The sequence below is a fragment of the Zeus faber genome (genome assembly GCF_960531495.2).
Source record: "Zeus faber genome assembly, chromosome: 4".
NCBI lineage: Eukaryota > Metazoa > Chordata > Actinopteri > Zeiformes > Zeidae > Zeus > Zeus faber.
This window is the reverse complement of record NC_137191.1, coordinates 20,321,818-20,333,396: the sequence shown is the minus strand read 5'-3', so window position 1 is coordinate 20,333,396 and position 11,579 is coordinate 20,321,818. Positions and strand designations below refer to the sequence as shown.

The 11,579-nt window shown below is 41.1% G+C and overlaps 1 protein-coding gene across 1 annotated transcript in view; it reads left to right on the top strand.

Annotated features, from left to right (window-relative positions):
* Window positions 1-10,540, top strand: part of mttp (microsomal triglyceride transfer protein) — a gene marked incomplete at both ends in the record, with an annotated part of 14,827 nt that extends 4,287 nt beyond the window's left edge. The window contains 15 exons of the mRNA XM_079999475.1: window positions 53-160; window positions 250-366; window positions 469-608; window positions 921-1,071; window positions 2,179-2,336; window positions 2,975-3,143; window positions 3,233-3,340; window positions 4,024-4,236; window positions 5,018-5,229; window positions 5,929-6,026; window positions 6,304-6,425; window positions 6,621-6,848; window positions 7,593-7,717; window positions 9,081-9,251; window positions 10,393-10,540. Of these exons, the coding sequence (XP_079855601.1) occupies window positions 53-160; window positions 250-366; window positions 469-608; window positions 921-1,071; window positions 2,179-2,336; window positions 2,975-3,143; window positions 3,233-3,340; window positions 4,024-4,236; window positions 5,018-5,229; window positions 5,929-6,026; window positions 6,304-6,425; window positions 6,621-6,848; window positions 7,593-7,717; window positions 9,081-9,251; window positions 10,393-10,540 (2,268 nt within the window). The remainder of the gene's footprint in view (window positions 1-52; window positions 161-249; window positions 367-468; window positions 609-920; window positions 1,072-2,178; window positions 2,337-2,974; window positions 3,144-3,232; window positions 3,341-4,023; window positions 4,237-5,017; window positions 5,230-5,928; window positions 6,027-6,303; window positions 6,426-6,620; window positions 6,849-7,592; window positions 7,718-9,080; window positions 9,252-10,392) is intronic.
* Between the last annotated feature and the right edge of the window lie 1,039 nt (window positions 10,541-11,579).

Here is an 11,579-nt window from a genome sequence, read left to right as displayed (position 1 = left end):
GTCACCAAGATTCCTCCTGAAGTGAGCCGTGATCTTTCTGCTTGTCAAACAGGTGAAGGCGTTCTACTCGCACCGCTCGGAACCTGGCAGCGTCAGGAACCTGAAGAGAGGCCTGGCCAGTTTACTGCAGCTGCAGCTCAACACCGGGAAGGTTATCGAGGTGAGCACGCGCCGCAGCCCATTGGTTCCCCCTGCCCTTCTCCGTGTCGGCGCACGGCACTCACTTGAAATCCCCCCCGATCCCGACAGAACGACGTGTCCGGCCGCTGCACGGTGGAGTACAGAGCAGCCAGCGGACGCTTGACCAGAACAAAGATCCTGGAGACGTGCGCCGCCCGGGAGAGCGGCTTCACCACCCACAGCCAGGTCAGTCTGCGGCCGAAACACCGACCCAACTGCAACGGGGGAGAAGAAGGGAGAAGTCAGAAGTGAATTGCATTTGATTCCCGTGACCCTGCTCCCCCTCAGGTGTTGGGCGTGACTGGAAAGTCCAGCTCCGTCACGGTTTTCACGATTAAGGACGGATTCATTGAGCTGGTTGAGGCCGAGGAGACGCACATGCTCGCTCTCAACGCTCGCAGGTCCACTGCGGCGAAAGTCGTTTCACGGTAAACACACTGTGGAATATGAAAAAAAACCCCACCACATTTAACTTATTTAAAATAGATGCATTTATTTATTGATTTGTCTGTTTGTTTATTAATTAATTAATTAATTAATTACTGAATTTGTTTGTTTATTTATTTATTCATTTATTCATTCATTTTAAAATGACGAATTAAACTTACTACTTGGTTTCCATTATAAAAAAATGTATAATTACCAAATTCTAAATCTACCTTTTTTTAAACCAATTTGGTTTTCATATTCACTATGTTTTTTATTTTTATTTTTATTTTATTTATTTATTTTTTTACCAGGCAAACCCTGAAATTGGTGGGGAAGGAGGCTGGTCCACTGGAGGCTGCTGGGAAGGACGTGGCTGAGGTCGTCCAGTCCGTCGACGCCAAACTGGCAGCTGTGGGCATCGTGGCCCAGAAGGTCACATCCAAGTGCAAGGGCTGTCCATCAGTAAGTTTTAAGCCTTTTTAGTATAATATAATATAATATAATATAATATAATATAATATAATATAATATAATATAATCATATACAGGGCACAGTTGCCCTGAGCAACACAGATTTGGACCATTGTCAACCATCTTCTCCAATCTGGTTGCTCCCTTGTCAACCACTTTTTTTATGTGTAGAAATGTTTAGAAATCGAAAATGTACGAATCCGGCATCTGATACAAAACATACTCTTGTAGAATACTCTTGTAGAATACTCTACATACTACATACTGATACATACTCGTAGAATCAGAATCAGAATAATTTTTAATGCCAAGTAAGTTTACATGTGCAAGGAATTTGTCTGGATGTTTGGTGCACAGCAATAGCAATAGAACATACTGTACATGATGTTTATAAACATAGTAAGAGGTAATGAGAAAGTAAAACGCAAGTACTGCAAGTCGAGAAACACAAGTGTAAAATAGAAACATTTTCAATAAGAAAACAATATGTAAAATATACAAGAATATCTAAAATATGGCTGTTTTTTAAAATAAATGAGCTGTACAGTTTGTGCAGGAATGTGCAAAATATGACCCATGGAATGTGCAGATGTTCACAGTATGAGGTATAACAGTCTGCGCATTGTGCAGGGATAATAGTCGAGAAGAATGTGCATTAATGTAATGCATTGACAGGTGTGGAGACAACTGTTCAAACTTTTAAAAATAATACATGCTAAATATAAACATAAAATGCATTTCTGTTAATTAATATGTTTCCCCTTTCTTGACACCACTTTCCTAATATTGAAATAAGGGTGAAAATAGGATCATGAGCACTCAATTATTGAAATGATTTATATTCGTCAACCATTTTGTCCAACTTGGCAACCAACAGCTGATGCATAGCCGCCAACTTGTCAACCACTTCTAAAAGTTAGTGCCGGACCATAATATTTCATACAAAATATCTATTAAGGTTGTTAATTTTTTACTTATTTTTCAAGCGACCAACGTTCTACTGAATGCTTCATGCTGGTATTACAGACTTTCAATCGGTCATTTCAGTTGACAGAGACTTTCCTCTAATCATCTCTGATATTCCCGTCTCTCTTCCAGCTCCTGGAGCACTGGCAGTCTGTCCGGCAGCAGTTCGAGCCGGCCCGACTCTCCAGGGCTACGGCCCCCCGCAGCTTCCTGGCCCTGATCCAGAGCGTCAGGAAGGCCCCGAAGGGCCAGATCCTCCAGGTGCTGAGAAGTGCCAGCAAGAGTGTCCTGTAAGACCACCTCACCTCTTCATTACTGTCCTCCCCTCCTGTTGTGTGCTCTATATGAACAAAATATGACAAATAGGGGGTGGATTTTTATCAGTTTCGTGGACTAATTCCTAATGTAATAAGAAATAAGTTCTAAAATGTAGGTGTTGCTCCCTTTCTTTAACCAGATGCAGGATTGACTTTATTTGTTTTGCATTTTGTTACAATAGCTGCCATTCATAGGTTTGCCACTAGGGGGCTTCATAGTTTGCTGTGCAGGTACTGTAACTTTACTATGGAGGTACTGGATTAATTCGATGCATGAAGTTAATTACCGAAACTGCATGGAAGTTTTGAAAAACTGCTCTCATTCACATGCTGAGAAGATACACACGGAGAGAATGACAAATAATATTAGAAAATATTATTCCATCTTCTCAGTGTGCCAATTATGATTCAAATTTGGTATAAGTAACATGGCATAAACAAGATCCCTTCTCAAAGCCATTCCTGGTACGAATTGCAATTTTCCCAAAATAACATAAGTTGTATGTCTTTTATGTGAGATGCTGTCCCATAAAATCTGTGCATTGTTCTTATTTAATTCGCTTCGACTTTTTATGAATTTCGAAAAAAAAAACAATGTCATACTCCACCAGGCCTCAGGTGGTGGACGCCGTGACCTCCGCCCAGACCCCCGCCTCCCTGGACGCCATGTTGGAATTCCTCAACTTCACCGATGCCGGCGGCCTCGTTCTGCAGGAGAGGTTCCTTTACGCCTGCGGCTTCGCCTCGAACCCCACTGAGAGGATGCTGCAGGCTCTGCTGGTCAATACCTCTTCTTAGAGATTATGATGAGACCTTCCCTCATCCAGGTGATGAATTGTATTTTCATGATGACTTTTTTCCTGTCGTAGAACATTGCCAAGGGAAAGATCGGCAGCACTGAAATCAAGGAGTCGGTGGTGATCATCATGGGAGCGCTGGTCAACAAGCTGTGTCACAAAGGAGGCTGCGACTTACCAGTAAGTCCCCAAAAAACCTGTCTCAAGTTGACAAACACAGTCCAAATGCTATGGGTGTAAGCTTATGACTTCTCAAAAAAAAAGCTATTTCTGAGCTGATCACTGAGGATATGAACTTGTCTCGTTATATTCTAAAGAGCCTGAATGAAATATAGCTTTGATTTCAAGTTTTTATTTTTGTATTGTAAAATTGCAGTTGGATATTATATTAATATTCATACTGTGCTATGTAACTTTGCAAAATAGTGCCACTGGCTCCCTTTGGTGATTGTAATTTGAAGTATTGTGTATTGAAATGTGGATGGCTGGCTTTTCTTCTTTATATACTTTTTTATTATTATTATTTATATTGTGATGCCTCTTTCCACTGGACTAACATTCAACAAAGATTGATTGAACACAAGTAAGCTAAAATACGCTAACACTCAATTCATCAAAATGAATTAAGAAAATAATTCACGAAATAATTCAGAAAAAGTATTGTTTGAACTCGAGCGGCTCTGAATCCTCAACTTTAAGTCACTTTTTGCACCAACCATTTATTTTATTGCATAGACTGAATAGAATCAGGGTTGACATACTGTATAACCCACTTTTCTCCACTCCAGACATCTGCCACATCAAATCGTTTCATATACTGTAATGTTCTTTATTCCTGCTACCCCCCCCCCCCCCCCCCCCAGACCGTGGTGCAGGTGAAGAAGATGCTCCTGGAAGGTCCGGACAGCACGCAGGACGAGGCCGAGGTGCAAATGTTCCTCCTGGCCCTGAAGAACTCGCTGCTCCCAGAGGCCGTCCCGCTCTTCTCCAGGTTCGCTGAGGCCCAGGTGGGAGCCTACAACACCATCGCCCTGACCGCCCTGCAGAGGTACCAGCCCAGCCTCATCACCCAGGAGGTAGGTCCCTGAGAGAGGGAGGAGTGGAGGGATGGATGGACAGATAGACTGATCGATAGATATGTAGATAGATAGATAGATAGATAGATAGATAGATAGATAGATACTTAGACTGATAGATAGGAAACGGCGGTACAATAAAGCTAAGAATTAAGTAGAAGATAAAGAAATTTGGAAATATACATTAAAATTGACTTTAGAAATTTACAATAAAAAACAAAACTAACAATAAACCTAAAAATATACGATAAACAATACATATAAATGTAAACATTCACAAAAGGCAATAAAATAAACAAAAAAGGAAAGAAGAAAACAATGGCAATCTACAAATAACATATAAAACAGACAGCCAACAATCAAATAAACCTAACAACAAACCAAAGAAATAAACCCAGAAATAAACAGTGAACAATAAAACATTTGGAACAAAACAAAGACAAACAAAAAAAACATTGTACACATGTACAACAAACCTCATGGTAAATAAAAAATGTAACAATAATTAAGAAAAACTCGGCAATATACAATAAACCTCAACCTCATTAGAAGATTGAACGATTCTGTAATTTACAGTAAACTATAAAAAAAAAATAAAACAATAAACCAGGAAAAGCTGCTTAAAAATAAATGATGAACAATAAAAACCATTGGCAACACAAGGTACAGTAAACCTAAAAGCCCTGATAAGCAATACACCTCCGTGTCAACAGCTCACCACAGAAAATGACCTTGAATTGAATCACCGCTAACAGAGTGTGTTGCGTCCATGGCGCCCCAGGTGAAGCGCACGGTGAACAGGGTGTACCACCAGAACCGCCGCGTCTACGAGAAGAACGTGCGCGTGGCGGCGGCCGACGTGATCCTGGGCAGCGAGCCGTCCTGCGAGGAGGTGAAGAACCTGCTGCTCTCCATCGGAAACCTGCCGCACGAGATGAACAAGTACATGCTGTCCAAGGTGCAGGACATCCTGCACTTCCACATGCCCGCCAGGTACCTGGAGGATGGACGTGAATGTCCTGTACTCAGGGGTTTCCCCTCTAACAAATACTTAACGGATATTTATGTTCAATTTACCTACTGTGGCCCCTTACCTCCAAATACTCAACTGGTGAATAACACGATTTTTCTTAAAAAAAAATATATATATATATATATATACATATATTCTCAATATATGCTTTCAAGGAATGAATTGATTGTAAAAAAAAAAAAAAACAACACAAATAACTTGAAACATAATTTTTGTAATTTTTTTTCCCCAATTTAAGATGTTATATTTTAATATTGACTTATTTTCCCTACATCTCAATTAATTTTATGTTAAACATCGGCTTTTTAAGCACCTACAGTACTTCCGGCCCTCCCCATCGATGAGTCAACTACTACAGTAGCAGTCAACCATAAAATTAAATATGTAGTATAACCTCAGATCAAATGTATGTTGAAGGGCCTTGAATATGTTTTGGTAAATGTATGTATCTTTATTTCTTGTCTTAGTTTTTGTCTTTTCTGACTTGATCTGATAAAGTATTATCGCATCACATCTTATTGTATTGTATAAAATGGTGATTTTTACAGTATTTTGTGGGTTTTTTTCAATATATTTGCAATGAATGAATTGATTTTAAAAACAAAACACCGATGACAAAACATTTCTGTCTTTATATGTATTTTTTGTGTTTTTTTTAGCAAAGTGGTACAACAGGCCATGAAGGCCATGGTTTCTCACAACTACGACCGCTTCTCTAAAGTGGGTTCATCCTCCGCTTACTCAGGCTTCATGGCGCGTAAGTGCAACATTTATTTAAAGTTTACGGTGGAAATACTTTGACGATTTATTAGATGCACAAACACACTGCAATGGATTTTTAGGGACATTATAATTTCAAGTAATTCTAAGGACAAAGGCAAAGACGTTCTGGGGAAAAATCCAAACCGTAACATTTGACGGCTGGTTATAGACAGTTTTGCATTGGTATTCTGTGCATTTTACCTTTGTTTTAATTCGGAATTACTGATCTGTTTCTGTCAAATACAATCTCCACAAATGTCCTCCTCCTGCAGGATCTGCCGACGTCACCTCCACGTACAGCCTGGACATCCTGTATTCCGGCTCCGGAATCCTGCGCAGGAGCAACATGAATATTTACGGCTCCAGTGAAGGAGCCCTGCTCCACGGCCTGCAGGTGAAGTCACCTCACAGATGATTTAAAATGAGTAGCTTTACATGTTTCACGTCATAGCAGGGCCACTGGAGATGCTGAATTGAATACCACTGCAATTGAGCCATCTCCCATACATAGAATAGAGCTGCAAAGAAATACGGATCAGGGAATTATCCTGTAATGTAAGTAAAACGTCCTTTTTCCCCCATTTTCCAGGTGGCCATCGAGGCCCAGGGCCTGGAGTCCCTGATCGCCACCACGCCCGACGAGGGCGAGGAGGACCTGGAGTCCTTCGCCGGCATGTCCGCCCTGCTGTTCGGCATCCAGCTGAGGCCCGTCACCTTCTTCAAGGGCTACGCCGACCTCATGTCCAAAATGTTCTCCATGTCCGGGGAGCCCATGAACATAGTGAAGGGCCTCATCCTGCTCACTGACCATTCTGAGGTACTGAGCGCCCAAAACGAAAACTTGATAACCCCATCACTGAAATGGAGCTTCTATTTCTAAATCATATGCATGTTAAAGGATATTTTTGTCATTATTTGTTGAAATGTAGCCCAATGGGGCAACCATTTAAGCCTCAAAACAATGTTAAATCTCCTTTTCAAAAATGCAATATTGCATTGCAATATTTTCTCCAACAGTCTTTAAATGGTGGTCGCAAAAACATGTATTTTATAAGCTTTGTCAGGGTTTTTTTGACTCTTTTTTCCCCTTCTGCCAATTAGCTCTTTTGGCTCTATCCGCGCTAACACAAGAGACTAGAAACAGGAAGTCGCGTTGCTTCCTACTCGCAACCTGCTGTGTGAATGTACAGCAGTCTATTTGAGCGTACAGTGGTAAACAATGTTCAACGTCGGTTCCAAAAATGTATAAATAAAAATAAAAGAAGCTGCAGTAGAGCGGTAGGGTTTCAGAGAGGTTGTGCTATAAACAGTACTAAAAGATGGACGCCAACATTTTTTATTTTATTATTTCATTTAACATTTTATATTAATATATATATATTATTATATTAAATATTTGTTGTATTTATTTTATTTTTAATTATGTTGTCAATAAGAATACATTATATATATAATGTTATAAAAAAAAATATATATATATATATATACACAGTATATATATATATTTATTTATTTTCTATCTTTGAATATTGATCCCTTCCATCGTCATTGCCCCCACCAGGTCATCCAGCTCCAGTCCGGGCTGAAGGCCAGCGCAGAGTTCCAGGGAGGGTTGGCCATCGACATCTCTGGAGGCATGGAGATCAGCCTGTGGTACCGGGAGTCCAAGACCAGCGTCAACAACAGGTACCCACCCCACTCCCATCAAAAATACACAGGACTACAAAAGTTAATGCCACTCTCGTGATAAGAAATGATCTTACTGAATATACTTTTAGAAAAGGATCTGTTGCGTGTAATATGGATTAGGGCAAGGAGCGTTGTGATAGACAAATAGATAGATAGAAAGGGAATCTCTTTGTTGTTTTAAAAGGAAGTTGTTTGGAAAATGAGGGGTGGGTTATGTCGCTCGTCCGAAAATAGTCACCGCTCGCAGATAGAGCGGTGTTGATGCTGGGTTTATTTCCTAGACCTCAGACCCAGGCCTATAAGTGCTGTCTGATTCATCTCTTCCAACGCTCCACGCTGGACATAATCCAGAGCGGTGTCTGTCACTATGCGGGTCCGAGTGCGTCCCCCCTGTTCTCCCTCCCTCCCGGGGGGGAGGTGTGGATATGACGTCAGCTCTTCTAGTGATCCCTCCTGGGTTTTCTATTTCAGATTTCAGCGCGCTACCATCAACGCTTCGCAACAGAAGCCAGTAGAACACTGAGCCCGGTGTTGGATAACGTGAAGTTAAGCCCGCAGTGATGAAATCGGATTTAAATGGGGGTTAAAAAGGGGGTTGAAATCGAATACTATATATATATATATATATATATACACATGTTATTACCCCCCTTGAAAGTTTCCTTTCCTCCCTACTTGTGGGAATTTACACCCAAAGTTAACAGTTCCAGGTAAAGAATAAAAAAAGGTGATTTGAGGGGCTTTGGAAAATGAATTCTTTCCATGTATTTTCCCGGTTTCTGGGTTGTGGAATTGGACAAAGAAATAGGCTCAAAAACGCGGAGTTAGGGAAATTAAGAAGGAGTTTTTACATTTTGCGCAAATTACTATTTATTAGTCTATTTTATTTTTTTAGTTCTGTACTTGGTGTAGGGACACTGGAGGCCTTGTAGCTTTTTCTAATCTGAGGCCCTTGAGGTGGTTTCATTGGCCCCGGAGCAGCATGCCGTAGACGTCTGGACGGTGTTCTTTCCCAGTGGATATACTCAGTCAGATACTCAGGGTTTTGGATCTGGTGATAGTGCTTCATCTTGAGATAATCCCAGTGTGGCGGGGGAGTGGCAGAGGCAGGTGAGTGGATAAGCATAGTTTGTACCTTGTCTGCTCTGATAATAGACCGGCAGCGGGGCTATGTATAGGCACGGAATAAACCACGCGGACATTTTAGGGCCCGGGCATGTTTGGAACAGACAAAAAAACAAAAATAATACAAACTGTTTTTTAGAGAAAGGCCAGAAGCCCTGTAATGAGATATCTGTGTTTTAACATACGCTGCTTGAACATTAAAATACATTCCCATGTCATTTTCTTTGGGTGGCAGGGGCGCTCTGGTGGTCACTGGCAACGTGACGGTGGACACGGACTTCGTCAGAGCCGGGATGGAGGTCAGCTTTGAGATGGAGGCATCGCTGGACTTCATCACCACCGTCCAGTTCTCCGAGTATCCCTTCCTGGTGTGCATGCAGATGGACAAGACCTCCTTCCCCTTCAGGTATCGTGAGGTCCATTCCTTCCCCAGAAGACTCTCTCTGACAAGAACATATCTATAACAATACAGGGGTCACAATTGAATATATACCATATATAATAATTATATATATATGAAATATATATAATATAGTCTACGACATTTAATATATGCATTGGGGATACTATTAATGCACACTTCTGAGGAATACGTATTTATACGCCTGGTTTCACATCCCGCATTTCACACTGTCTAAATGCTAAGGCACTAACTAGTGGCGCCATATTGTGAGGTTACATTGGAACTACAATGGCTTAATGAGAACAGAATGCTGACATTGATTTAAAGCGTGCCATTCAGCGTGTCTCCCACAAGCTTGAAGCACGACAACGAAAGTCGGAACAAACTTTGAAAAAAAAGAGTTGAAGATTCAGCAGCTGGACTGCTTATTTCACGCTTCAAATTTGTTCAGAAGCATATTTTGGAGGACTGCTAATGTGAAATAAGTGAACGTTACGGAGTAAACGGAACGAAACCCAGAAGCCATGCTCAAACCCCATTGGCTCACAGAACCCGGAACTTGTGCTCAAACCCCATTGGCTCACAGATCTCGGGGCCTCAGGAGGGTGGCTCCTCCCACTCAAGCAGTCCGTTTTGAAACGAGAGGGTTATAGAGGCTTTTTAGACCGGCTCAAATGCATGATCTGGGTGGTATTTTCAGCAACAAATTTCAAAGACATGTTTTGGGGACCTCAGAGACCATAAATTGACTTGTGTTAAAAAGGAGCATAATAGGTCCCCTCTAACCATCTCGAACCTTATACCTAAACTGAACCATCTCTAACCTGACATTTTTCAGACTGTTGGGGTTTCAGAATTATAGGCCATCGGAACAATGGGCCGTCCCCCTTAAACTAGGCGTAAATCTCTTCAAATCAATATTCCATGTCAGTGGCGACTTTCTGACGACAGATAAAGTGGCCTGAGCCAACCTTTTTTTACTGTGGCTAGAAATTAAATTTTAAAAAGATTGTGGGCTGTGTCCCGGACGGTGAAAAGCTTGAAAGATTTAACAAAGCCAATGAGTATAAAAAGAGGGAGTATTCATCCAAAGCCGAATTTGTTTGACTCTCCTTGTTTTTCTCCTCTTTTTTCCCCCCCTCAGTGAACACCTGAGCAAGTACGAGAGTTTGCCGTCGGGGAAGAGTTTTGTGTCGCGCAGGAGCAAGAAGCAGCTCGTCTCCGGGTCCGAATTCCCTCTGCACCAGCAGAACTCCGACATGTGCAAGAAGGTGTTCGACTCCAGTTGGTAAACTAGGGCTCCGCGGAGACACGGTAGGCAGAGCGGAGCCGAAACTGCCCAGGGTGGAGTCCTCGCCCGTGGTTCTCGAAGACCCTTGAGTCGTTTTCCGGCCAGGTACGCCAGTGGGAGCTCCGCCCTCAAAGAGGACTTTCTTTTTTTTTTTTTTTACGACACCACGCCATGTTTACATTCCTCAGAGAACAAGTCGTTTTGATTCAACGCCTTTGTTGAAACATGGGAATTTTTGCATTTTTGTTTTATGGATTTGTTATAAATATCTATTTATGATGGGCGGCTTTGTATGTTTTATTTGATGCCTTACACTCAATGTGAATAGTACTACTGTGAAACCCCCAATACACACACCTACAGTTCGTAAATATTCCACCGAAAAAAGTGTAGGGCCCAGGTGCCTTTTCTTTAAAATAAAAATGCTGTTGTTTCAGCAAGTCATTATTTTTTTTTTTATTATTAAACATGGAGCAATTGTTTGAATTATTAATATTACTATTAGGACAATCTTGGGATCTTAAATTATGATATAATAAAGAAAAAAATCCCTAGAAATAAAGGTTGTGTATATTTTTGTAATTCAGATATTTGATTGATCACTTAAGATGTGTGTACATGCTCGACATAAGGTTAGGCTGTTTTTGCTGATCCCATCGACTTTTAAATATATTTATTGTACAAGGCCATGATTTTACCGCATTTTAAAGACTCGTGTGAAGCGCTCTGTGTCCTTGTTTCCGGGCGGGTTTGATAGATTTGTAAATGGCTGGCAATAAATGTCTACCGGAAGCTCTGTGTTCTGCCTTCTACCTTTTGTAAATTCAGATGGTGTTATATATCTGTCAGATTATATACACAGCGGTTGAAACTTCTCCAGTATAAGATCACAAAAAACATAGATATTGTTCACTAACGCAGCATTTTTGCTGGGCTCAGAAGTCACATTTATAAAAAATAAAATGGTTCATTTGGTGGTAGAAATGCTCTGACACAAAATGACGTAATGGTGATGAAGTAACACATTGACATTTCTATGT